This window comes from Syzygium oleosum, unplaced genomic scaffold (assembly GCF_021117445.2).
Source record: "Syzygium oleosum isolate NSW1041296 unplaced genomic scaffold, Sole_v2.1 Sole_v2.03, whole genome shotgun sequence".
Taxonomy (NCBI): domain Eukaryota; kingdom Viridiplantae; phylum Streptophyta; class Magnoliopsida; order Myrtales; family Myrtaceae; genus Syzygium; species Syzygium oleosum.
In genome coordinates this window covers 19,257,483-19,284,314 of record NW_026607487.1, presented here as the reverse complement: position 1 = coordinate 19,284,314, position 26,832 = coordinate 19,257,483, and the positions used below count along the sequence as shown (strand labels likewise).

Below are 26,832 nucleotides of genomic sequence, written 5' to 3'. Positions count from 1 at the left end.
TATGTTCACTTCTTACCTTTTGTCTTCTTTGAAAAGGCCATGTGAACGAAGGAGTGCGGAAGTTGCTTGATTTGTCTTCGGGCAAATTCTATTATTATAAAAGGGAAGAGAGGGAACGAAGAGCGCCAATTTCTTGGTGGCCGAGAGAGAGAGAGAGAGAGAGAGAGAGAGAGAGAGAGAGAGAGAGAGAGAAAGAGTGAGTGAGTGAGTGAGTGAGAGTGAGTTTCATCTCAAATGGCTACTATTTGTCCAGTTGCTCTGCTCCATCAAGAAGCTAATACTTCTCTGCTCAAAATACGAAGTGCTAAGACTCTAGCTGAATCTTCCAAGCTCACTTCCATCCCCTCCCACTGCACCTTCACCAACTCCACTTCCGGTGATCAAGCCGTTCATCCTGACCACGATGACTCCATCCCCATCATCGACTTCTCTCTCCTCTCCTCAGGTGATCCCGATCAACGGTCTAAAGTCGTCTCGCATCTTGCAAAGGCTTGTCAAGACTGGGGCTTCTTCATGGTACTTATGTTCCTAGCTAGTTCATTAGTTCATTAGCTCCTTCATAGAACTTTTCTTTATTCTATTTGTTGCGAAGATGCAAAACAAACAGTTGGCGAATTTGGATCAGCTTTCGCTTATGAAACTTGTCATAAGTACTGAAAAGACTAGCAACAGTTTAAATTAAATTGGCTAGTTCAACCGATGATTGTTTATTCCCGCCAGAGCTAAAGAAAATTCATGAGAAATTATTTATCGTGCCCTTGACTCCGAGAGATTGGGCGCTGCAAGTAAATCAACCCCGAAACCTTGTTTTTTTTTTATGAATCTATTTTGCACAAATTGGTATCAAAGCTGGAGTCATTATTGATCAGTATGACACTCTCCATAAATGATTCGGCAGCGTCTTGTATGCTATGTATTGATCATGGCCCCCGGTTTATGTGGATAGGTGATCAACCATGGAGTCCCCGAGAGCCAAATGAAAGCGATGGTCAACATGCTGACAGGATTCTTCGATCTGACCGAGGAAGAGAAGATGGAGTTCAAAGGGAAGCACGTGTTGGACCCCATAAGATGCGGGACGAGCTTCAATGCTTCGGTCCACAAGGTGTTTTCCAGGAGAGATTTTCTGAGGGTGAGTGTGCATCCGAAGTTTCATTGCCCCACCAAACCAGAAGGCTTCAGGTATCCATTCTCTCTCTCTCTCTCTCTCTCTCTCTCTCTCTCTCTCTCTCTCTCTCTCTCTCTCTCTCTCTCTCTCTCTCCTGTATGAACAAGTTCTCACCTTTCAAACACCTTAACCTAACCCAATATATCAGGCCAACCAAATCCAAATCAAACTCTCTCTCTCTCTCTCTCTCTCTCTCTCTCTCTCTCTCTCTCTCTCTCTCTCTCTCTCTCTCTCTCTCTCTCTCTCTCTCTCTCTCTCTCTTTGCGTGCACTCGAAGATGGTACTCAGCAGATAATTGTTAGATATATCAGAAAAAGAAAGCATGATGAGGAACTTGAACAAAATTTTATTCCCTGGTAAGACGGGAATCCAAATCTTCAACTGGACTCCTTCCGGTATCTGTCCATACATGAAACTCTGTCCACTTCGGTGGCGCACTTGAATTCTAGAGTTACCTAAATTCGAGATGTCGTGATTTGGAAACCAAATTTTCCATTTCTACATGACGCAGCATACCACTCAATTGATCCTATTGGATCTGAACCGAAACAACTTCAATCTGTCAGATGCACAAGCTCTTCAGGATCTTGGGTTATGGTTTGTTAGTTTTGTAAAATAGCTCTGTATTTATCGAGAAATCTGGGAATCTTGAAACATAGCAACAGAAACTACACGATTCTTATGCTAGGTTTGCATTATTTTGGATCGTCTTGATGGCAAACAACAACAATTTTGTACACCTATAGAAAATCAACAAATCCAGGATTCAATTTGACAGAGCAGGACAATTAGCAACACACCAGATAAAAGATTGAGTGACACAAACTTGCGACATCCATAAAGATGAAAAGAACACCACCATGGCATTTCCTCTGATGAATGAAAGCAATGTTTGTTGTAGTGAAGTTTTAACAGAATACTCTGGGGCGGTCCGGAAATTAGCTAGAGGACTGCTCAAGGGTATTTCGGAAAGCCTAGGACTCGAACCGGGCTATATTGACAAGGCAATGAACATGGATTCAAGCCTACAGATATTAGCGGCGAATCTGTATCCGCCGTGCCTGCAGCCAGAACTCACTATGGGCGCGCCACCACATGCAGACCACGGCCTGTTGACCATCGTCCTGCAGAATGGAATTGGCGGCCTCCAAGTGCACCATGACGGGAAGTGGGTCGAAATAGATCCCATTCCGAACGCCTTTTTGGTCTACACCGGTGATCACCTAAAGGTACATGTAAAGAAATTCATGTTCCATCTTTCTAACCTCCCTCATTGTCTTGCAAGAGAGGTCCGATACATTTCAACATTCATACAGATAGTGTATGTCTTTATGGAGGGGACACTATTATTATACATAAGACCGTAGTTCATATAGTTGTCCTATAAATTTGCTGAAACAAACTCTTTTCACTTTGTTTCTTTCACTAGGTAATAATCAGTTAAAAAGTCGATACGGATCTTTGTGATTTACTACTTTTTTCCCATCGAACCAATAAAGCTTATTGCAACTAATTTTTTTTCTCGACACTAATCAACTGATCAAGATTCTGAGCAATGGGAAATACAAGAGTGTTCTACATCGAGCTGTCGTGAACGACAAGGCTACAAGGATATCGATCGCTCTGTCTAATGGACCATCGCCTGACACTGTCATCACGCCAGTGGAGCAGCTGGTGGATGGCAAGAACAACCGAGCCATGCACATCGGGATGAAATACAAGGACTTCCTGGAACTTCAACAGAGCATCGTACTCAATGGGAAATCGGGTCTGGATGGGGTTATAATACAGCCTGAATTGTCGGAACTTCAACATAGCAGTGTACTCTATGGGAAAAATCGAGCTTTCTAAATGGCATCCCCCAAAATTTGGAAGGACAAAAGGTGCAGTCTTTTGTATGTCCCTGTAACGTCTTGCAATTCTAGAGTAAGAGACGATTCTCAATACGAACGCCATGATCTTCTCATATTCATATATGATCAATATAAAAAAAATTGTAATTACAGATATATCAGCGAGGCTGTACGTCTGAAATAGTCATTTCGTTGGCCGAATATTTTGGTGCTTGCCACCGCTTGAAGAACTTGCTTCAGATACGGACTCCTCGCTGAAAAACACTGGGCTGTTTAGGATGAGGCAATGTGCTCTCACTGCCCAACATCATAACCACAGATGACATCTCCGGTCTTTCTCTCGAATTTTGTTGAACGCGCAGCAACGACACATGGATCGATCGCAAAACTTCCATGGGATTGAATGTGGATGTGATCGATGGATCAACCAACTCCATGGACTTTCGATCTCTGAACAGTGTCCGGGCCTGCATGATTAATTGATTATGTCAGTCATCTAGAGTAAGACTAAAAACTAACCTGAAGATAAATCAACAAAGAGATCTGATAAATTTTCCGACTTACATATCCAAGAAGGCTCAAATGGCCGTCAGGATGAGTGAAGCCTCGATTTCTTTTCCCGCTCACGATTTCCAGCACTAAAACGCCAAAACTGAATACATCTGATTTTATCGAATATAATCCGTGACCGCATACTCTGGTGACAAGTAACCGCTATGCAAAAAAGCCATTGAAAAGAATGATTAGTTTTTGAAGCAAATGGACCAGATCCAGTGAAGATCACTTGTTAAGAGAACTCACTATGTTCCCACCACTCTCTTCGTATTCGCTTCGCTCTCATTACCTCCGAAACTCCTCGCCAAACCAAAGTCCGATATCTTTGGATTCATTTCGTTGTCAAGCAGGATGTTTTCAGCTTTCAGGTCTCAATGAATTATTCTTAATCTTGAGTCTCGGTGAAGGTATAGGAGCCCCGAAGCTATGCCGTTGATGATAGTGAAGCGCTTAGGCCAATCCAGTGAAACACCCTTCTCTTGGTCTGCCAAATTATTGGCCTTATAAGTTATTAAAGGAAGCTTCTTCGGTCCTTTTCTATGACAAAAGCAATGAAAATGTAGAGATTGAGCGCAGCAAACCGAAAATGAAACAATCCAAGCTCCGGTTCGGCAAGAATTCATAGATCAACATCTTTTCATCTACTTGAATGCAGCATCCAAGAATCTTGACGAGGTTTCGGTGTTGAAGTTTGACGATGTAGACGACTTCATTCTTGAACTCGGCCTATTCCTGCCCTGAGTTTTCCGACAGCCTCTTCACAGCAATTTCTTGGCCACTCTTCAGAACACCCTAAAAGATAGAAATTTTTTGTTCCTTTTTTCCATTGTGCATTTGTATATGTATGAGCAGATTTAGAATTCCGAAAAATGAGAATAGTAACCTTATAGACAGCTCCAAAGCCTCCCTCTCCAAGTTTGTTGTCGTCAGAGAAGTTATTCGTTGCGCTCACTATGGTTGTGAGGTCGAACAGAGGTAAGTCTAGATCTTCACTACGGCTTTCATGGGAGAATCCAAAGATTTGTCCTGCAACTAGAAATTAAAGTGAGTGAATTCATCAAATAAAGAGAACTCATAATTGAGCTTTAAAAATCCCGAAACAGAATTCAAAGCAACACAAATTTGGTTCATTCATATTTTTCAGGCCACTTGGTTCATTCAAATTTCTAATGGGAGACGATCTGAGGAAACTTTGCATTTGATGCAGAGCAGCAACATTTAAAACCTATGCTAGCAAGAGTAAAAATTGACTCTTGTGGATCAAGAAAAACATCTTGCTTGGAAACGATATTATCTGATGACGACTTTAACATCTCTCCCATACCCTGTAAAAACAGCTGCAATGCCGAGAAGAAGCACCGCAGACAGCACAGTGCTGACAATGAAGCCATGCTTTTCCTCGCGCCATCATTTTTGCTCAAACTGCCACCTTGATACACATTACAACAAATTGAAGACAGAAGTTACTAACAATCCGACTGTCATTTCGAACTCATTCTCTTCCTCGTGTCATCACGTCAAAAATAACTTAGGGTTTGAACACGTGCCAACTTCTGATGTGCCCATCCTTACGTAAATGTCCTGGCCGTTCTCGTTGAACTGTCTAATATCCATCAGGTCACCGAACCAAAGCAAGCATCCACTTCCTTGCGCTCATATCCAAGTTTGAATAAGGAGTGTGAATTTGAAATTAATTGAACTCAATCAATGGGCAAAAATATCTTATTTTTTTAATAGTATAAGATATCCGGACTTTTGGATTCGCCTAATTTCATAAGCGCAAGCAAGCAAAGTGTCATGTCCACCTGCTTCGCGAGGGTGACATTTCATCCATGAGGTGGCGGCAGGGACCACCTTAAGATTATTTTACGTGAAAAGGGTCGGGATTAAACATAAGTGGCTATCTCAATATAAAGTCTAACTTGATCCAGAGCAATAAAAACAATAATGAGGACTCATCTTAGAATGACGCACGATTACCAAAATTAATCATAGGATTATAACATCCTAATATTTTTGTGTTCCATTTTCCACCATTAACATGTGGTCTCCTACGACTTAATCTGCGTTAATTTTTGGTCAAGCAACTTGCTTCTTGTTGCAAGAAGAAGAAGATAGGAAGTAGCAAGTCAGTAGTTGCTTGAACAGTTTCAAAACTATTTATGTCATTATCCAACTAAGACACCTAAATGGACCAAAATAAAATAATTTATCGTTCTATACCTAAGAATAACTTAATTTAAACCTTCTAGGTCTTACTATTCTCAGTTCTTACCTGAAAATTCAATAATTTAGTATAAAAGGGGTATGATTCGAGTTGCTAAAGCTATTACCAAATGGTCTTATAAGCTGATAAATAAATGAACTACTCCGATTGACTATAGTGTCGTTGAAGGAGAGAAGAGTTCAACAGATTCCACTCTTTGAAAAATCTACAAGATACCCAAAGATATGCTCACGAACCTTGAAAATAATTAAGACATAATATAAGTTGGATTGTTATAATGTCACACAGCAAGTGGAACCCGAACCCCAACGTCCACTGAACAGATTTTGAAAATTTCAACTAATTGATTAAAGAACGAATATTTAATTATGGTCAATGTGTTCATAATTTTTATAAATATGGGCAAATATTATTCGCATGATATTTCGGTTGAATAAAAAGAGGTTGTGACAAAGTTAATATAATCCATGACGATACTAGATATAGTAATAACAATAATTATGGTACAGTCGATTCTCCGGGATAATTAGCAAATCAGTCCTAAATCTATTGTACAGATACCAATTTAATCCTAATTTTTTCAATTTTACTAATAAATTCCTAAATCTTTGCGCAAAATTTCATTTGAGTCAATTCAACCAATTGCCGCTAGAAATCTCTGACGTTGCTATCCACATAGGATGTCCTTTCGAGTAAAATTGTCCATGTCAACGTGACAAGTAGGACGACCGATGATGACCGGATGCCGTGGTAGCAATATCCAACGGGCATTAGCTGGAAAGACTACATCCAAATTTCGTGTAAATATTTAGAACTAAATTAGTAAAACTGAAAAGTTTAAGATTGAATTGTAATATGTGCAATGAGTTTAGGAATAAATTGAAATCCGTGCAATAAATTTATGATTGAATTGATAGTTTTTCTTCCCCTCTTCCCTCCTCGTTCAAAACACTTTCCATCCAAACAGTCAGAGAGGAGAAGGAGAGAAACACCTAGTCTAGGACTCGTATGGTCTCATCTATATCGATCGATTCGACGACGGTGATTAGCTAAACCAGGTGCGTTTCGATTGAAAAATATATATTCTGAATTCTATATATGGGTTAGCACCTCTCAAGTCATTACTATCAATTGAAATATATGATTAATTGATCCCATCCGGTCGGAATGTCCGACATGGTCTATCATAGTAAGATATGACTCCAAGGACAAATTATACAGTAGACTATGACATGTAATACAGTACGTTAAAGCTCGAATGTGGATGCGGATTGAATTACAATCGTTCTGCTACAAACACCCAATTAAGTTATCAAGAATTTGAGGGTCGATTAATAAGAAATCATGCAGATTTTTAACTGTTCTCTTGAAGGATGGTACTCATACCAAAGCCAACTGAATATGAAACTACAGTGATAACGTCGACTCATGACCTAACTCGCTCTTCTGTACATAATGCATTGATTTTTGTCCTGGAAAATCAAATATGTTATGCATTGTTCAAGCTATTTTAAAGATGGTATATACATAAATAAAACTTTTGACCCATAAATTTATAGAAAATTGACGCTTTAATTTAGAAGCGATGGCTAAATATTTACTAAGACTCCCCTCAATGTAAAATACAATTTCTTTAAAATTAATTTTTTTTAAGAAACGGTGGATACATAGTTAACGATTTGTTATTTCCACTTGTTTAATGGGTGTCAACGGTTTGGGGTTTCACGATTCTCGAACCAACCCGAACATATTTGGCACATGTGCGTTCGCAATCTAAATTGTACAGTACTCGATCCAAGATGCAAAAGGTAACGATGAAGAAAACTTTCTCGGATGGCGCTCTCCGGAAAGAAGACAATGCATGGTTTAATGTGTTTTCGATTCGGTTCGGAACTATTCCTGCACCCATTTTTCTATCTATTACCCGAACCGGAAGGAACCCGATCAGAGGAGATCCGAAAATTTCGGTTCAAGTATTTTTGACACCCCTAGCTTTGACGGTCTACTTTTTATTTGAATAAACTTAGCGCAGAAAAAATATTAGAAAAAAGGAAAAATACCATCAGCCTCTGAAAAGCGGACATGTGTACACACAACACCAGCCAGAAATACTAAGAAACCTCTCTCGCCCTCTTTTCCCCTCTGTAAAATCTTCTGGAAAACCGAATCTCCTTTCCGCGAAAATGGTCCAATCCTCAAAGTCCTGCCAGCCGTGTCGTTTCGCTCGCCATCGAACCGAACAGCCCCCATGTCTGCCGGCGCTTTAACGGTGACCTCGCCGTCGTGGGGTCCGATTCCGGCCCCGCGGCCCGCCAACGGAGGCAGAGCGGCGGCGAGGTTGGCAGCTCCGAGGGCGGCCCTGGTCGAAGCGAGGCCTCGAGGTCCGCCCCAGGAGGTCAGGGACGGCGGCGGCGGCGGAGGGGGAGGCCGGGGCGGCGCAGTCGTGCCGGTGCTGAGAGTCGATCGAGCTGAGGACATCCAAGCCGAGGCTCGAGCCATGGCGCGCGCCGCCAATGCCACCGTTTACACTCCCGAGCTCCTCTCTCGCCGATACGGCCGTCGCCCTCTCAAGGTCTGTCTCTCTCTCTCTCTCTCCCGGTGATTAAGCTGTAATTTATGCTGTATATTACTTGCTTATTCGCGTATTGTGCGAGGTTACGTGCATGGATTTTTGAATTTCGCTGGAGAGATTGCAATCGGGGTTCATTTGGTTGATTAAGTGGAATTCAAATCTCGCTAGGTGGCGGGGAGAGCGCTGGAGATAGTGGTTGCTCTAGGTTCTTTCGCAATTAAGTTGTTGGTGGATCAAAGCAATGGACAGATTGATCAAAATAAGAGGAAGCGAGGTGCTGAGTTGAGAAGGATTTTCACAAGATTGGGGCCGACTTTTGTTAAGATAGGGCAGGGGCTGTCGACGAGGCCCGATCTCTGCCCTCCCGAGTACTTGGACGAGCTCTCTGAACTTCAGGTACTGCTTAATGTCTGGACATGTGCATCTATGTGCTCCGAGATTGCAGTTTAACGTAATACGTACATGTTACTATGGCACTGCCTGATTCCTTTTAAGAATTGATTGACCTGAATGCTAGTGCGTGCATGAGTTAATGCATTTATGTCAATCCAGATGCGAAGATTGCACTAGAATCAAGTGGGCATTTTTGTTTACGTTGTTCGCATTTTATTTTGTTGAGTTTGTACATCTCGAATCCCCGAATTGGAATTTCTACATCTCGTTCGTTTATACAATAATATTCAGGATTGATTGGTTGATGATTTCATCCCTAGCATTGCTCATTGCATAGAGAATAATACGAGACACACATCGGCCGAGCAATGTGACAAATGCTTATTGCACGCTTAAATAGGCTCACTAACTAAAATGACGACTAACGGAATGCCACACGAATTAATAAACCCATTCGCCGGATGAGTATCAGGTTCGCTAGATTTGCTTTGATCTAAAAGCATGGATCATAAGCAATTAGATTGCAAAAAGAAAATATATTCCGTTAGAATACGGATTGGGCCCATTCGGGTGCTGAAAAGAAAGACAGAAAATTTTTATAAACCTGAAAACTACTAAGGATGGGCCCGAGGAATCCGTGCCCCGCGGTAACTTCCCTTCGAATGGGGCAAATTTTTCCCGTGAAAAATGTCCCGCGGGGTATTTACTGTGGCACGGGGCAAGGCGGACTGACTCTTTTAATGACTATAGAATATGAATAAGTTTAAAGTAAAATGATTCATAAATTGTTATCAATATTTTAGCGATTACATTTTTTTGATATATAATAAATGGAAAAAAAAATGAATGAATGTCCGTAATGTAGATATAGGGCCTTGGGAACACTCGAATGCACCAACCACTTGTGTTCTGGTTTGCTGTAACCCTGACCTGTATTATAGTGCTTACGCTTTGTTAGAAATATATTGTCTGATTATGAGTATCTCCCGTATCATAATCTCGTTATTCTGATTATGAGAGATTATGATTAGAGAGATACTCAAAATCAGACAATATATTTCTAACACGTTTGATTTTCCTTTCGAAGATTTCTGTTTCCAGCGCGAGGGCTCGCTTTATACCATGTGAATCTCTTAACATCTTGCACCTTTAGGCAATGAATCTTCAATGGCTTGCTATTTCCTTGAAGTGGAATAGTCTTAGGAAAGTTTTACTGCTGGTGCAATTGTTTTTCCTCCATTGATGGAAGCAAAAGGTTTCTTTGTTCACATGTCTCTGTGTGAAAACAGAAATCCCTTTGAATTGGTTCACCATCATTTCACAGAGCTAAACAAAATGAAGAAGCTTTCTATCTGGCTAGACACTCGTAAATCTATGTGTCGTGGTCTCTCCTTTCATCACTTTTTGGGACAAACGGTAATCATCGAATTTGTTAAGCTAATTTGCATGGCAAATTGTGCGAGTTTAAGTACACTTGCTCAGACGTTTCCCTATGAACTTTTGCTGAAAATATACGAACAATGTAATTGCAATGTAATATCAGATCAGCAAAGTTAGTTTCAATATAAGATTGAATTGTGCCTGAGGAAGATTGGTCATTATTTTGAGTCTCGATCCAGGTAGCTTTCCTTGGAAATGCCTCTAGAGTAGACATGATCAATGAGCAGTTGGATTGGAGCCGAGCTGAACTATCCTTGTCAAGAATGCACACACGGTTCAAAGATTATTAATTTGCCAATACGAAATTGACCTGGCCGGAGTAGATCCACCCAAACTGGATAGGTTCAAAAAGAGAATTACTTGCTCAAGCTTGCCCATTTTGTTTCCCTTCAAAGTCGGTCGAGCCTAGCCAGGCCTAGGCAAGCCAAGCCGGCTGCCATGGTAACCTGTACTTCAGAGGCTTTCTGCCCTGATGATAATTACTTGGTTACAGTGGGGGGAAGTTAGAGTTGGTAAATGGGTCAAGAACCCATATATTAACCCATATTTAATGATTGTGGGTCATAAATGGTGGGAGTTGGTGTGCATGAAGAAAAGTGCCCAATCAAAGAAAGAGGAAAGGAAATTCATGTTCGTCCATCTTCAGCTCCTTGATTAATGCATGCACATGTTTGCACATGATGATTAATGCATGCACATGTTCATGTTCGTCCATTTTCAGCTCCTTGATTAATGCATGCACATGGTCATGTGCATGCATGCCGTGTGATTGGAGGAAAGAGGACAACGGCCCACCTTGCATTACGTATGTTCACTTCTTGCCTTTTGTCTTCTTTGACAAAGGCCATGTGAACGAAGGAGCGCCGAAGTTGCTTGATTTATCTTCGGGCAAGTTCTATTCTTATAAAAGGGAAGAGAGGGAACGAAGAGGGCCAAGTTCTTGGTGGCCGAGAGAGAGAGAGAGAGAGAGAGAGAGAGAGTTAGTTTCATCTCAAATGGCTACTGTTTGTCCAGTTGCTCCGCTCCACCAAGAAGCTAATACTTCTCTGCTCAAAATACGAAGTGCTAAGACTCTAGCTGAATCTTCCAAGCTCACTTCCATCCCCTCCCACTGCACCTTCACCAACTCCACTTCCGGTGATCAAGCCGTTCATCCTGACCACGATGACTCCATCCCCATCATCGACTTCTCTCTCCTCTCCTCAAGTGATCCCGATCAACGGTCTAAAGTCATCTCGAATCTTGCAAAGGCTTGTCAAGACTGGGGCTTCTTCATGGTACTTATGTTCCTAGCTGGTTCATTAGTTCATTAGCTGCTTCATAGAACTTTTCTTTATTCTATTTGTCGCGAAGATGCAAAACAAACAGTTGGCAAATTTGGATCAGCTTTCGCTTATGAAACTTGTCATGAGTACTGAAAAGACTAGCAACAGTTTAAATTAAATTGGCTAGTTCAAACGATGATTGTTTATTCTCGCCAGAGCTAAAGAAAATTCATGAGAAATTATTTATCATGCCCTTGACTCCGAGAGATTGGGCGTTGCAAGTAAATCAACTCCGAAACCTTGTTTTTTTTTTTTATGAATCTATTTTGCATAAATTGGTGTCAAAGCTGGAGTCATTATTGATCAGTATGACACACTCTCCATAAATGATTAGGCAGCGTCTTGTATGCTATGTATTGATTATAGCCCCCGGTTTATGTGGATAGGTGATCAACCATGGAGTTCCCGAGAGCCAAATGAAAGCAATGGTCAACATGCTGACAGGATTCTTCGATCTGACCGAGGAAGAGAAGATGGAGTTCAAAGGGAAGCACGTGTTGGACCCCATAAGATGCAGGACGAGCTTCAATGCTTCGGTCCACAAGGTGTTTTCCAGTAGAGATTTTCTAAGGGTGAGTGTGCATCCGAAGTTTCATTGCCCCACCAAACCAGAAGGCTTCAGGTATCCATTTTCTCTCTCTCTCTCTCTCTCTCTCTCTCTCTCTCTCTCTCTCTCTCTCTCTCTCTCTCTCTCTCTCTCCGTGCGCGCGAAGATGGTACTCAGCAGATAATTGTTAGATATATCAGAAAAAGAAAGCATGACGAGGAACTTGAACAAAATTTTATTCCCTGGTAAGACGGGAATCCAAATCTTCGACTGGACTGCTTCCAGTATCTGTCCATACATGAAATTCTGTCCACTTCGGTGGCGCACTTGAATTCTAGAGTTACCTAAATTCGAGATGTCGTGATTTGGAAACCAAATTTGCCATTTCTACATGACGCAGCATACCACTAAATTGATCCTATTGGATCTGAACCGAAACAACTTCAATCTGTCCGATGCGCAAGCTCTTCAGGATCTTGGGTTATGGTTTGTTAGTTTTGTAAAATAGCTCTGTATTTATCGAGAAATCTGGGAATCTTGAAACATAGCAACAGAAACCACACGATTCTTATGCTAGGTTTGCATTATTTTGGATCGTCTTGATGGCAAACAACAACAATTTTGTACACCTATAGAAAATCAACAAATCCAGGATTCAATTTGATAGAGCAGGACAATTAGCAACACACCAGATAAAAGATTGAGGGACACAAACTTGCGACATCCATAAAGATGAAAAGAACACCACCATGGCATTTCCTCTGATGAATGAAAGCAATGTTTGTTGCAGTGAAGTTTTAACAGAATACTCTGGGGCGGTCCGGAAATTAGCTAGAGGACTGCTCAAGGGTATTTCGGAAAGCCTAGGACTCGAACCGGGCTATATTGACAAGGCAATGAACATGGATTCAAGCCTACAGATATTAGCGGCGAATCTGTATCCGCCGTGCCCGCAGCCAGAACTCACTATGGGCGTGCCACCACATGCAGACCACGGCCTGTTGACCATCGTCCTGCAGAATGGAATTGGTGGCCTCCAAGTGCACCATGGCGGGAAGTGGGTCGAAATAGATCCCATTCCGAACGCCTTTTTGGTCAACACTGGTGATCACCTAAAGGTACATATAAAGAAATTCATGTTCCATCTTTCTAACCTCCCTCATTGTCTTGCAAGAGAGGTCCGATACGTTTCAACATTCATGCAGATAGTGTATGTCTTTATGGAGGGGACACTATTATTATACATAAGACCGTAGTTCATATAGTTGTCCTATAAATTTGCTGAAACAAACTCTTTTCACTTTCTTTCTTTCACTAGGTAATAATCAGTTAAAAAGTCGATACGGATCTTTGTGATTTACTACTTTTTTCCCATCGAACCAATAAAGCTTATTGCAACTAATTTTTTTTTCTTGACACTGATCAACTGATCAAGATTCTGAGCAATGGGAAATACAAGAGTGTTCTACATCGAGCTGTCGTGAACGACAAGGCTACAAGGATATCGATCGCTCTGTCTAATGGACCATCGCCCGACACTGTCATCACGCCAGTGGAGCAGCTAGTGGATGGCAAGAACAACCGAGCCGTGCACATCGGGATGAAATACAAGGACTTCCTGGAACTTCAACAGAGCATCGTACTCAATGGGAAATCGGGCCTGGATGGGGTTATAATGCAGCCTGAACTGTCGGAACTTCAACAGAGCAGGGTTCTCTATGGGAAATCTGGCCTGGAAGGGGTTTTAGTGCAGCCTAAACTGTTATACTAATGGATGTGCGATCATGTTCTGCTTCCAGACTGTTTGGACTCTTCAAATTGCAACCCTATGGAACGCTAATATTATGTGATTCCAGGTGCAAGAACCATATAGCACTGATGTATTTAAGCTGGTCCTTTCAGTGATGTATCTTCTTGACAGAATAAATGGAAGTAAGAACACCGTAAGATTGTAGTTCTATAAATCATGATGGTTGGTCAGTATGAGCTAGCAAATTTTTCTGTCTAGATTTTCATTGGAAATGAGCCCTTCGTTGGGCTAAAAATATCGGGCACTTGGCGCAAATAGAAGAACTTGCTTCTAGTATGATCTCCTCAACAAAAAAACTGACCTGTTTAGGCTGAGGAAATGCGCTATTGACCTCAAGCACAAAAACTACAAAGGCATCCGGGGCGAATGTTTAGGATGATTCTAAAGCATCGGTTTCTTCTGGTTTCCACTGTTTGGATTAAAGCGCCAGACTGATTATACTGATGTGAATTTACTAATGTGAATTTACTTCATTAAGGAATGACGCACGTATTCAAGTAAGGTATTGAAGGCGTTCTTTGTACAAAATCATAACAAACAAAGAGCTTGAAAATTTTCATGCTTTCGGGGTACGTATACACACTTTTCGCTTTCTGACTGGCATCCCCCAAAATTTGGAAGGACAAAAGGTGCCGTCTTTTGTATGTCCCTGTAACGTCTTGCAATTCTAGAGTAAGAGACGATCCTCAATACGAACGCCATGATCTTCTCATATTCATATATGATCAATATAAAAAAAAATTGTAATTACAGATATATCAGCGAGGCTGTACATCTGAAATAGTCATTTCGTTGGCCGAATATTTTTGGTGCTTGCCACCGCTTGAAGAACTTGCTTCAGATACGGACTCCTCGCTGAAAAAACTGGGCTGTTTAGGATGAGGCAATGTGCTCTCACTGCCCAACATCATAACCACGGATGACATCTCCAGTCTGTCTCTCGAATTTTGTTGAACGCACAGCAAAGACACACGGATCGATCGCAAAACTTCCACAGGGATTGAATGTGGATGTGATCGATGGATCAACCAGCTCCATAGACTTTCGATCTCCGAACAGTGTCCGAGCCTGCATGATCAATTGATTACGTCAGTTATCTAGAGTAAGACTAAAAACTAACCTGAAGATAAATAAACAAAGAGATCTGATAAATTTTCCGACTTACGTATCCAAGAAGGCTCAAATGGCTGTCAGGATGAGTGAAGCCCCGATTTCTTTTCCCGCTCACGATTTCCAGCACTAAAACGCCAAAACTGAACACATCTGATTTTATCGAATATAACCCGTGGACCGCATACTCTGGTGACAAGTAACCGCTATGCAAAAAAGCCATCGAAAAGAATGATTAGTTTTTGAAGCAAATGGACCAGATCCAGTGAAGATCACTTGTTAAGAGAACTCACTATGTTCGCACCGCTCTCTTCGTATTCGCTTCGCTCTCATTGCCTCCGAAACTCCTCGCCAAACCAAAGTCCGATATCTTTGGATTCATTTCGTTGTCAAGCAGGATGTTTTCAGCTTTCAGGTCTCGATGAATTATTCTTAATCTTGAGTCTCGGTGAAGGTATAGGAGCCCCGAAGCTATGCCGTTGATGATAGTGAAGCGCTTAGGCCAATCCAGTGAAACACCCTTCTCTTGGTCTGCCAAATTATTGGCCTTATAGGTTATTAAAGGAAGCTTCTTCAGCCCTTTTCTGTGACAAAAGCAATGAAAATGTAGAGACTTGAGCGAAGCAAACCGAAAATGAAACAATCCAAGCTCCAGTTGGGCAAGAATTCATAGATCAACATCTTTTCATCTACTTGAATGCAGCATCCAAGAATCTTGACGAGGTTTCGGTGTTGAAGTTTGACGATGTAGACGACCTCATTCTGGAACTCGGCCTGTCCCTGCCCTGAGTTTTCCGACAGCCTCTTCGCAGCAATTTCTTGGCCACTCTTCAGAACACCCTAAAAGATAGAAATTTTTTGTTCCTTTTTTCCATTGTGCATTTGTATATGTATGAGCAGATTTAGAATTCCGAAAAATGAGAATAGTAACCTTATAGACAGCTCCAAAGCCTCCCTCTCCAAGTTTGTTGTCGTCAGAGAAGTTATTCGTTGCGCTCACTATGGTTGTGAGGTCGAACAGAGGTAAGTCTAGATCTTCACTACGGCTTTCATGGGAGAATCCAAAGATTTGTCCTGCAACTAGAAATTAAAGTGAGTGAATTCATCAAATAAAGAGAACTCATAATTGAGCTTTAAAAATCCCAAAACAGAATTCAAAGCAACACACATTTGGTCGATTCATATTCTTCACGCCACTTGGTTCATTCAAATTTCTAAAGGGAGACGATCTGAGGAAACTTTGCATTTGATGCAGAGCAGCAACATTTAAAACCTATGCTAACAAGAGTAAAAATTGACTCTTGTGGATCAAGAAAAACATCTTGCTTGGAAACCATATTATCTGGTGACGACTTTAACATCTCTCCCATACTCTGTAAAAACAGCTGCAATGCCGAGAAGAAGCACCGCAGACAGCACAGTGCTGACAATGATGCCATGCTTTTCCTCGCGCCATCATTTTTGCTCAAACTGCCACCTTGATACACATTACAATAAATTGAAGACAGAAGTTACTAACAATCCGACTGTCATGTCGAACTCATTCTCTTCCTCGTGTCATCACGTCAAAAATAACTTAGGGTTTGAACACGTACCAACTTCTGATGTGCCCATCCTTACGTAAATGTCCTGGCCGTTCTCGTTGAACTGTCTAATATCCATCAGGTCACCGAACCAAAGCAAGCATCCACTTCCTTGCGCTCATATCCAAGTTTGAATGAGGAGTGTGAATTTGAAATTAATTGAACTCAATCAATGGGCAAAAATATCTTATTTTTTTAATAGTATAAGATATCCGGACTTTTGGATTCGCCTAATTTCATAAGTACAGGCAAGCAAAGCGTCATGTACACCTCATTCGCGAGGGTGACATTTCATCCATGAGGCGGCGGCAGGGGACACCTTAAGATTATTTTACGTGAAACGGGTCGGGATTAAACATAAGTGGCTATCTCAATATAAAGTCTAACTTGATCCAGAGCAATAAAAACAATAATGAGGACTCGTCTTAGAATGACACACGATTAGCAAAATTAATCATACGATTATAACATCCTAATATTTTTGTGTTCCATTTTCCACCATTAACGTGTGGTCTCTTACGACTTAATCTGCGTTAGTTTCTGGTCAAGCAACTTGCTTCTTGTTGCAAGAAGAAGAAGATAGGAAGTAGCAAGTCAGTAGTCGCTTGAACAGTTTCGAAACTATTTATGTCATTATCCAACTAAGACACCTAAATGGACCAAAATAAAATAATTTATCGTTCTATACCTAAGAATAACTTAATTTAAACCTTCAAGGTCTTACTATTCTTAGTTCTTACCTGAAAATTCAATAATTTAGTATAAAAGGGGTATGATTCGAGTTGCTAAAGCTATTACCAAATGGTCTTATAAGCTGATAAATAAATGAGCAACTCCGATTGACTATAGTGTCGTTAAAGGAGAGAAGAGTTCAACAGATTCCACTCTTTGAAAAATCTACAAGGTACCCAAAGATATGCTTACGAACCTTGAAAATAATTAAAACATAGTATAAGTTTTGATTGTTATAATGTCACACAGCAAGTGGAACCCGAAACCCAACGTCCAGTGAACAGATTTTGAAAATTTCAACTAATTGATTAAAGAACGAATATTTAATTATGGTCAATGTGTTCATAATTTTTATAAATATGGGAAAATATTATTCGCATGATATTTCGGTTTAATAAAAAGAGGTTGTGATTAACTTAATATAATCCATGACGATACTAGATATAGTAATAACAATAATTATGGTATAGTCCCTTCTCTGGGATAATTAGCAAATCAGTCCTAAATATATTGTACATATACCAATTAAATCCTAATTTTTTCAATTTTACTAATAAAGTCCTAAATCTTTGCCCAAAATTTCAATTGAGTCAATTCAGCCAATTGCCGCTAGAAATCTCTGACGTTGCTATACACATAGGATGTCCTTTCGAGTAAAATTGTCCATGTCAACGTGACAAGTAGGACGACCGATGATGACCGGATGCCGTGGTAGCAATATCCAACGGGCATTAGCTGGAAAGACTACATCCAAATTTCGTGTAAATATTTAGAACTAAATTGGCAAAACTGAAAAGTTTAAGATTGAATTATAATCTGTGCAATAAGTTTAGGAATGAATTGAAATCCGTGCAATAAGTTTATGATTGAATTGATAGTTTTTCTTCCCCTCTTCCCTCCTCATTCAAAACACTTTCCATCCAAAACAGTCAAAGAGAGGAGAAGGAGAGAAACACCTAGTCTAGGACTCGTATGGTGTTTTCTATATCGATCGATTCGACGACGGTGATTAGCTAAACCAGGTGTGTTTCGATTGAAAAATATATATTCTGAATTCTATATATGGGTTAGCACCTCTCAAGTCATTATTATCAATTGAAATATATGATTAATTGATCCCATCCGGTCGGAATGTCCGACATGGTCTATCGTAGTAAGATATGACTCCAAGGACAAATTATACAGTAGACTATGACATGTAATACAGTACGTTAAAGCTCGAATGTGGATACGGATTGAATTACAATCGTTATGCTACAAACACCCAATTAAGTTATCAAGAATTTGAGGGTCGATTAATAAGAAATCGTGCAGATTTTAACTGTTCTCTTGAAGGATGGTACTCATACCAAAGCCAACTGAATATGAAACTACAGTGATAACGTGGACTCATGACCTAACTCGCTTTTCTGTACATAATGCATTGATTTTTGTCCTGGAAAATCAAATATGTTATGCATTGTTCAAGCTATTTTAAAGATGGTATATACATAAATAAAACTTTTGACCCATAAATTTATAGAAAATTGACGCTTTAATTTAGAAGCATTGGCTAAATATTTACTAAGACTCATGTAATAAACAGCGAGACAATCCGCATGTCATTGATTGGTTGATGATTTCACCCCTAGCATTGCTCATTGCATAGAGAATAATATGAGACACACCATGACTCGGCTACTAAATTTATCAGCCGAGCAATGTGACAAATGCTTATTGCACGCTTAAATAGGGTCACTAACTAAAATGACGACTAACGGAATGCCACACAAATTAATAAACCCATTCGCCGGATGAGTATCGGGTTCACTAGATTTGCTTTGATCTAAAAGCATGGATCATAAGCAATTAGATTGCAAAACGAAAATATATTCCGTTAGAATACGGATTGGGCCCATTCGGGTGCTGAAAAGAAAGACAGAAAATTTTTATAAACCTGAAAACTACTAAGGATGGGCCCGAGGAATCCGCGCCCAGCGGTACCTTCCCTTCGAATGGGGCAAATTTTTCCCGTGAAAAATGTCCCGCGGGGTATTTACTATGGCACGGGACAAGGCGAACTGACTCTTTTAATGATTATAGAATATGAATAAGTTTAAAGTAAAATGATTCATAAATTGTTATCAATATTTTAGCGATTACATTTTTTTGATATATAATAAATGGAAAAATGAATGAATGTCCGTAATGTAGATATAGGGCCTTGGGAACACTCGGATGCACCAACCACTTGTGTTCTGGTTTGCTGTAACCCTGACCTGTATTATAGTGCTTACGTTTTGTTAGAAATATATTGTATGATTCTGAGTATCTCAAATATCATAATCTCGTTATTCTAATTATGAGAGATTATGATCAGAGAGATACTTAAAATCAGACTTTATATTTCTATCACGTTTGATTTTCCTTTGGAAGATTTATGTTTCCAATGCGAGGGCTCGCTCTATACTATGTGAATCTCTTAACATCTTGCACCTTTAGGCAATGAATCTTTAATGGCTTGCTACTTCCTTGATGTGGAATAGTCTTAGGAAAGTCTTACTGCTGGTGCAATTGTTTTTCCTCCATTGATGGAAGCAAAAAGTCTCTTTGTTCACATGTCTCTGTGTGAAAATAGAAATCCCTTCGAATTGGTTCACCATCATTTCACAGAGCTAAACAAAATGAAGAAGCTTTCTATCTGGCTAGACACTCGTAAATCTATGTGTCGTGGTCTCTCCTTTCATCACTTTTTGGGATAAACGGTAATCATCGAATTTGTTAAGCTAGTCTGCATGGCAAATTGTGCGAGTTTAAGTACACTTGCTCAGACATTTCCCTATGAACTTTTACTAAAAATATACGAATAATGTAATTGCAATGTAATCTCGAATAAGCTGAGTTAGCTTCAATGTAAGATTGAATTGTGCCTGAGGAAGATTGGTCATTATTTTGAGTCTCGATCCAGGTAGCTTTCCTTGGAATTGCCTCTAGAGTAGACATGATCAATTAGCAGTTGGATTGGAACTGAGCTTAACTATCCTTGTCAAGAATGCACACACAGTTCAAAGACTATTAATTTTCCAATACAAAATTGGCCTGGCCGGAGTAAATCCACCCAGACTGGATAGGTTCAAAAAGAGAATTACTTGCCCAAGCGTGCCCATTTTGTTTCCCTTCGAAGTCGGTCGAGCCTGGCCAGGCCTAAGCAAGCCAAGCGGGCTGCCATGGTAACCTCTACTTCAGAGGCTTTCTGCCCTGATGATAATTACTTGGTTACAGTGGGGGGAAGTTAGAGGTGGTAAATGGGTCAAGAACCCATATATTAACCTAAATTTAATAATTGTGGATTATAAATGGGTTGGGTTTAGTTTTAAAAATAGACTTAAATGGGTCATTAATATGTTGCTTATTAACTTAATGGGTCTTAAATGGGTTCCCCAATAAGCTTAAGTGAAATTTTCTATTTTTTTTAAAAATTTTTGATTTTTATAATTTTAATATCCTTTTTATTCTTTTTTCTTTTATTCTTTTATTCTTTGCAAGGCTTCACCAACCTCTCGAGCTCCCCCGAGGCTGGCTATCTCGAGTCTCACCAGAGGCCGGTGAGCTTTTCCCTCCCCTATGTGTGGCCGGCCGTCGTCATGGCCTACCACCGGTGGGGGAAGAAGAAAAAAAATAAAATAAAAGTAATTAAAATATGATTTTTTAAATAAAAATATTAAAATGAGTACACAAAAGAAAATATGATTTTTCATACCAGAGGGTAAAAAATATTTTCTAGTTCATTTTCACGTTTCGCCAAATATCGGAAAATATTGTCATTTTCCTAAAGACATTTTCCAAAAATGTTATATTTTCTACGAAATAAACGGAGCCTCAATTTTTTTTAAAATATTTGTATTGCATGAAAATGTTTTACCAATACAATTTTTTAAAATAATTATCAGAAATAAGTTTTTCTAGATTTAGTTAAATGGGTCGGGTCGTGTCGGGTCGGATCGGATTTGGGTCAAGATTCTAAAGCATCGGTTTCTTTTGGTTTAGGATGATTCTAAAGCATCTTGGGCGTATGTCTAGGATGATTCTAAAGCATCGGTTTTTTTTTGTAGGAAAAAACCCTAATCACGATTGGAGAATTTGGAGAAGATTTTCAACGAACGAAACCGATCAACTCGTAGCCCTCGATTTCACGAATAACTTATTAAAATTTGAGCGAATTTCGACATTGTTGGGCCTTCGAAATGGGACCGCAAAATTCAGCCCCTTTACTTCCTTTCCCTCCCCATGTTCTCTCGGTGAGCTCGCGGTAAAAACTCACTTTTTCTCTCTCCTGTGGCGCCCTCACACCGCACAAAGCAGCAGCCCCCTTTCTTTGTTTGGTTTTGACTTTTTCTCCTTTTTTTATTTTGTTTTTGTTTTATACTAACTGGGTCCCACATAAGGTGGACCCAGTCAACATGAATGAAGGGGAAAAAGACAGGCATCTATCTACGCATTTCCATTGTTTCGTCTTTTTTCCCTTCACCTTTCGGATGCAAAAAGAAGGCAAACCGTGTTTGCTTTTTGAGACGTTTGCACGTTCTTGCAAAAGATGGTCTTAAGCCTAATAATGCAAGCGGTAGCATTATTATATTGCAAGTTGAACCATTATTAGCTCCCGAAGTAGCTATCTATAGATACATAGAGAAATGATTAAGTAATCGTCATTTATTTACCGTGAGACTGACTGCCTATTCTTGATCACAGAAGATTGATTCTAAAAGTTACACATATGCACTAATCATTCTCCTAGCGAGATTACTTTTCTTGCACACTCCATTCCTTTGGTTTCTAGTTTTAGAAATTTTTTAACTGGAACTAAGAATTTCACCGACGCTTTTCGCCATTGTTTTGTTCAAATAAAGAAGTAGATTCACATGAAATAAGATATGATACGACACATAATTTATACCAAATTCTAATTTTACACGAAAGAAAATGGTCGCATGTTGAGATGCACGCGTGAGCTCAATGTTAGAGAAGTCCCACATCGGAGAATTAGTATGGTGTTGGGCAGTTAATATATCTTAGTTGAATCATAACTCATTTGCTTAAGCTTTTGAGTGAAGATGGGTCCAACTGGATATGTTGACGGGCTCGGATTTAAGCTCCCTCTTGGCGATCTCCCTCGGTAAAGGTATCGGGTTTTTGTTGTGCGCTCCTAACAAATGGTATCAAAGCCAATGGTTGGTAGGTGGCCCACTCCCAATGTGTGTCGGTGTTTGGTGAATATCTCAATAAATGAATCTGGTGACGAACTCGATTTTTGGGCGAGCGGCGTGTGACGATTGTTAGTACATGCCATTACAGATTATTTATATGATTCACTGGACAAATTGCACTCCTAATGTATGATCATTAGAGTCCAATTTACATGGAAGTGAGTCTAGTTATGACCAATTAAATTGGCGCCAGGGCTGGTCATCAGACCGGGAATGCCACAACGCCGCATGCCACGCCACATGTTTCCCCACCGCTATGCCAAAGGGCACCACCAGCCCACCATTGTTATCCAAGCTTGGACACATGTCACCTCATCCAAGCCACAATTGGGACCTCATGCGTGAAGGGCTGCTGAAGATTAAAGATCTCTCTCTTCTCTCTCGGCAAACTTTCCCCCACACCCTCTCACTCCCGATTACTGCATTTCAAGAGAGAACACCATAATTCTCTTGTTTTTTTCGACAAGTCTGTTGGTGGCAAGAAGATTCAAGAGAACCCGCGGCAAATTCTCTTACGGTTCGACTTCCAGGCAAGTGAAACTCTAATTTCTAGACTCCTTGATCTTCTTGTGGCTCGGTTCGAGGATTTGCAGATGTAGTAGTTCACGGCCAACCGAATTGAAGACGGTTCGATGAAATTGCAGTGTAGTTCAGTGCTTAAATCGCTTAGAAAACATGAGATCGTTGTCCTGGGCACGTGAATATTGATGTACCTTCTTGGATTGGATGATTTATGAGGATGATATCTTCGGAAAGTCTGAATCGGGATGAACCGGGAACGTCTGCCATGACAGATTATTTATATGATGATTCACTGGATAAATTGCGATCCCGATGTATGATCATTAGAGTCCAATTTATATGGAAGTGAGTCTAGTTAGGACCAACTTGTCACCAGGGCCGGTCATCGGACCGAGAACGCCACAACGCCGCATGTTTCCCCACCGCCACATGCCACGCCACATGTTTCCCTACCGCCATGCCAAAGGGCACCACCAGCCCACCATTGTCATCCAAGCTTGGACACATGTCACCTCAACCAAGTCACAATTGGGATCTCATGCATGAAGGGCTGCTGAAGATTAAAGATCCCTCTCTCTTCCTCTCTCTCTCTTGGCAGACTTTCCCCCTCACCCTCTCACTCACGGTTACTCCATTTCAAGAGAGCACCAGAATTCTCTTGTTTTTTACGGCAAGTCTGTTGGTGCCAAGGAGATTCAATAGGACCCGCGGCAAATTCTCGTACGGTTCGACTTTCAAGCAAGTGAAACTCTAATTTCTAGACTCCTTGATCTTCTTGTGGCTCGGTTCTAGGATTTGTAGAAGTAGTAGTTCACGGCCAACCGAATTAAAGACGGTTCGATGAAATTACGGTGTAGTTCAGTGCTTAAATCGCTTAGAAAACATAAGACTGTTGTCCTGAGCACATGAATATTGATGTTCCTTCTTGGATTGGTTGATTTATGAGGATGGTATCTTCGGAAAGTCTGAATCGGGATGAACTGAGAACATCTGAACTGCTGTTCTGAATTCGAAGCTGCCTGATCATTGTTGTTTACTATTTTGTGTGGTTCTTTATGTTCCGAATTTTGAGACACTTCCTTCATGAGAGTTGTGCTCAACATCTTGAACAATAACATATTTTAATTTCAGAATTTTGGAGTAGAATTGGTCAGTACGTTGCCCTTGAGTATTACTGGTTTTTACTGGGTCACTACAGGATAAGCTACGACCTTTACTTAATTCTGATTTTCTTAAAAATTCTCCAATTCGAATCCTGGTATACTTCCTTCACAAAAGTTGTTAAATACATCCATTTCTACAACATAAAAAAATTTCAAAGCTTTTGGAGAAGGTATGACTTGCGAAATGAGTATCTTTTAAGTGATATCTGTTCTAGCGGACTGATTTTGGTCTGTTTTTGAGTAACAAAAAGACATGATTAAAAAATGAACTAGGCTTTGTGTTACGCATAATAAATTTTTATCAAAGTATTTCCTATAACATACTTAAATTTCAGAATTTTTGGGGTTCATTTACTATATTTTTAGAATGGATTTTGGCTACTATGCAAGACTGCGCAGATTTACCCAATTACAAAGATACACTATCTTCTATGTGAAAACGTTCAAAACTTGATTTGATGTCTTCTGGAGATAAAACATACACACTTTGAGCTTTCCAATGAGGTGTGAACAGTCTTGATATGAGGTCAAATGATGAGGCAAATAGGATCACCTATGTGATGCCAGATTCTGAAAATATTGGTCATAAATGCCTAGTGTGTGATAGTTAGATGTTAAATTGTTTTTTTGGCATATGTTATTCATTGTTCCTGTGAGATATGATGAATCGCATGGTGTGAAATGATTTTGTTGTGCATGTATAAAAGAAAGTGCATGAGTTGTTTGATATGAAGCTACCATAAGAAATGTCCATCGGTCTTTGCGCCAATGATGCCCCGGAGGAGTTGGGATGCCCTTGTGCTGTGTGTCTGGGATGCCTCGAAGTGAGCTGCCTATGACTAGTGAATCACAGAAGTCCGATCAATAAACCGGAAGTGACCCACACAGCCCAGACAGTATACTGGTTGAAGAGTGAGATGGGTTGTGGATTAAATGACATGAAGAACATTAAAATGAACTTGTGAAATGTATGTGCACTTGACATTGCATATACATATATTCATTGAATGCTGCGCTCATGTTATATATTGTGCTTGACTTTTCATGACTACCTTGCATGTTAGGCCGTTCTAGAATCAAATAATAGGTGGATCAGGTAGTCTATAAGTTAGAACTTTCATTGCTGAGCTTTGCTCCCTTGTTGTTGAAATTTTTTTTTCTCAGATAGCTAGTCATGGCTGCTTTGCCTGCTATGTCTATTGCTCGATATGGAGTATCTATAAATTTTGAGAGCTTGTTTGATGATTTCAATGATACCGCTTTCCCTAATATCATTTTTACGAAGTGTATGTTAGTTTTGTGGGTTGATGTAGGGCAAGTTTCGGAGAGTATTGCCTATCGTTTTGTGGCAGTATTCGTGAGGCTTGACGAGCGTCTTTTGGGCTCGATACCGTACCCACCTGACAGTAGCAGTGACGACAACAGTGGCAGTGCGTAGGGGAGAGTAGTGATAGGATGAGTAGCTGTACAGTCGGTCCATTTTGTCCATTTTTGGTGGTATGGTCATTTCTTTTCGGGGACGACCGTGAGAAGGGCTTTTGGCTAACTACACTAGAAATATGAGTGGATGGCACCTTTTGGCCTCTTATGTGTAGTTGATGTATAAATGGCTTGTACTTACCCTCCCAGGAGATATAAAGGAATGATGTTAATATACTTCTTAATCGGGATCCTTTGTAAATTACAAAATTATGTCTAATTGCATAATTCGTGTCATATATGCTTTGCAAGGGACATTGCCTTCCACTTGCATTTGTATCATAACAGATTAAAGAAGATGCGTTAGTAAGTGGCGCCCTAAGACGATAGAGCCTCTGGGCCTTCATGGTTCAATCTAGAGAAAAAGTGGGAGGGCAGGGCGGCCTTCATGGTTCAATATGGAGAATATGGAGAAAGAGATTAGGGTTGAAGGTGGGCATTGATGGACATTCAAATTGAGAAATGTTGGTGTAGATTTCTCACGTGAGCTAACTGTTAAAGAAGTCCCACATCGGAGAATTTGTATGATATTGAGCAGTTAATATATCCTAGTTGGCTTATAATTCATTAACTTAAACTTTTGAGCGAAAATAGGTCCGACTGGATATGTTGACGAGCTTGGACTTGGGCTCCCTTTTGGCCTCTTCTGGTGAAGGAACCTGGTTTTCGAGCGGTGGGCGTTGTGGTGTAGCAACGCGGTTCTGATAACAGTCTTCATGGTTCGGTCTAGAGAAAGAGACTAGGGATGAAGATGGGTGTTGATGGAAATTCAAATTGAGATATGTTGGTGCACATGCACGCGTAAACTCAGTGTTAGAGCATCGAAAAGTTAGTATGGTGTTGAGCAGTTAATGTATTTATCCTAGTTAGCTCATAACTCATTGGTTTAATCTTTTGAGTGAAAGTGGATCTAACTGGATATGTTGATGGGCTCGGACATGGGCTCCCTGTTGACAGTCTCCAAAATGAAGGTATCGGGCTTCTTCTGCGCGCTTCCAACATCGCGCTCGTTGCAACTAATTCGTATTTACATTGTCGAGACCCTTTCAATTCATGTGGTGAATTTCGTAAACTTACTCTTCGCGAGAGATTGCTGTGTCTATCATACAC

General features: G+C 40.3%; 3 protein-coding genes and 3 long non-coding RNA genes across 8 annotated transcripts in view; 4 read left to right on the top strand and 2 right to left on the bottom strand.

Moving 5' to 3' along the window:
* LOC130137794 (uncharacterized) overlaps window positions 1-25,959 on the top strand; it is a 32,565-nt gene extending 6,606 nt beyond the window's left edge. Inside the window, exon 2 of the long non-coding RNA XR_008816234.1 lies at window positions 24,411-25,959. This is a non-coding gene — a long non-coding RNA (uncharacterized LOC130137794). The remainder of the gene's footprint in view (window positions 1-24,410) is intronic.
* On the top strand, window positions 201-3,222 carry LOC130137792 (2-oxoglutarate-dependent dioxygenase 19-like). Its single transcript, XM_056310051.1, has 4 exons — window positions 201-516; window positions 947-1,182; window positions 2,070-2,397; window positions 2,714-3,222. Exons 1-4 carry the CDS (start codon window positions 235-237, stop codon window positions 3,017-3,019), a joined length of 1,152 nt encoding a protein of 383 aa, XP_056166026.1. The 5' UTR covers window positions 201-234; the 3' UTR covers window positions 3,020-3,222.
* Window positions 1,017-1,723, bottom strand: LOC130137793 (uncharacterized). The gene is made up of 2 exons (XR_008816231.1): window positions 1,440-1,723; window positions 1,017-1,217 (listed from the first exon to the last, which is right to left on the bottom strand). It is a non-coding gene; the product is annotated as an uncharacterized LOC130137793 (long non-coding RNA).
* LOC115668552 (uncharacterized) lies at window positions 3,239-4,712 on the bottom strand. 2 transcript variants are annotated; one of them, XR_008816232.1, is made up of 4 exons: window positions 4,158-4,705; window positions 3,823-4,060; window positions 3,586-3,735; window positions 3,239-3,488 (listed from the first exon to the last, which is right to left on the bottom strand). It is a non-coding gene; the product is annotated as an uncharacterized LOC115668552 (long non-coding RNA). The 2 variants fall into 2 exon arrangements; XR_008816233.1 differs by lacking the exons at window positions 3,239-3,488; window positions 3,586-3,735 and having other exon boundaries at window positions 3,911-4,060; window positions 4,158-4,368; window positions 4,460-4,712.
* On the top strand, window positions 7,936-10,139 carry LOC115668404 (protein ACTIVITY OF BC1 COMPLEX KINASE 3, chloroplastic-like). Of its 2 annotated transcripts, none has more exons than XM_056310052.1 (3): window positions 7,936-8,375; window positions 8,544-8,771; window positions 9,856-10,139. In XM_056310052.1, exons 1-3 carry the CDS (start codon window positions 8,052-8,054, stop codon window positions 9,919-9,921), a joined length of 618 nt encoding a protein of 205 aa, XP_056166027.1. In that variant the 5' UTR covers window positions 7,936-8,051; the 3' UTR covers window positions 9,922-10,139. The 2 variants fall into 2 exon arrangements, with proteins under 2 accessions (XP_056166027.1, XP_030445725.2); XM_030589865.2 differs by lacking the exon at window positions 9,856-10,139 and adding an exon at window positions 8,928-8,968.
* On the top strand, window positions 11,145-14,082 carry LOC115667452 (2-oxoglutarate-dependent dioxygenase 19-like). The gene is made up of 4 exons (XM_030589032.2): window positions 11,145-11,485; window positions 11,920-12,155; window positions 12,871-13,198; window positions 13,516-14,082. The coding sequence occupies exons 1-4, from the start codon at window positions 11,204-11,206 to the stop codon at window positions 13,849-13,851; spliced, it is 1,182 nt and encodes a 393-aa protein (XP_030444892.2). The 5' UTR covers window positions 11,145-11,203; the 3' UTR covers window positions 13,852-14,082.
* Window positions 25,960-26,832: the final 873 nt, after the last annotated feature.

Excerpts from the sequence above, each read along its gene's own strand:
- LOC130137792 (XM_056310051.1), top strand. The coding sequence starts at position 235 with ATGGCTACTATTTGTCCAGTTGCTCTGCTCCATCAAGAAGCTAATACT. Across the intron at positions 517-946 it reads AAGACTGGGGCTTCTTCATG|GTGATCAACCATGGAGTCCC; the intron begins GTACTTATGTTC and ends TTATGTGGATAG. Across the intron at positions 2,398-2,713 it reads ACACCGGTGATCACCTAAAG|ATTCTGAGCAATGGGAAATA; the intron begins GTACATGTAAAG and ends CAACTGATCAAG.
- LOC115668404 (XM_056310052.1), top strand. The coding sequence starts at position 8,052 with ATGTCTGCCGGCGCTTTAACGGTGACCTCGCCGTCGTGGGGTCCGATT. Across the intron at positions 8,376-8,543 it reads ACGGCCGTCGCCCTCTCAAG|GTGGCGGGGAGAGCGCTGGA; the intron begins GTCTGTCTCTCT and ends AAATCTCGCTAG. Across the intron at positions 8,772-9,855 it reads ACGAGCTCTCTGAACTTCAG|ATTTCTGTTTCCAGCGCGAG; the intron begins GTACTGCTTAAT and ends TTCCTTTCGAAG.
- LOC115667452 (XM_030589032.2), top strand. The coding sequence starts at position 11,204 with ATGGCTACTGTTTGTCCAGTTGCTCCGCTCCACCAAGAAGCTAATACT. Across the intron at positions 11,486-11,919 it reads AAGACTGGGGCTTCTTCATG|GTGATCAACCATGGAGTTCC; the intron begins GTACTTATGTTC and ends TTATGTGGATAG. Across the intron at positions 13,199-13,515 it reads ACACTGGTGATCACCTAAAG|ATTCTGAGCAATGGGAAATA; the intron begins GTACATATAAAG and ends CAACTGATCAAG.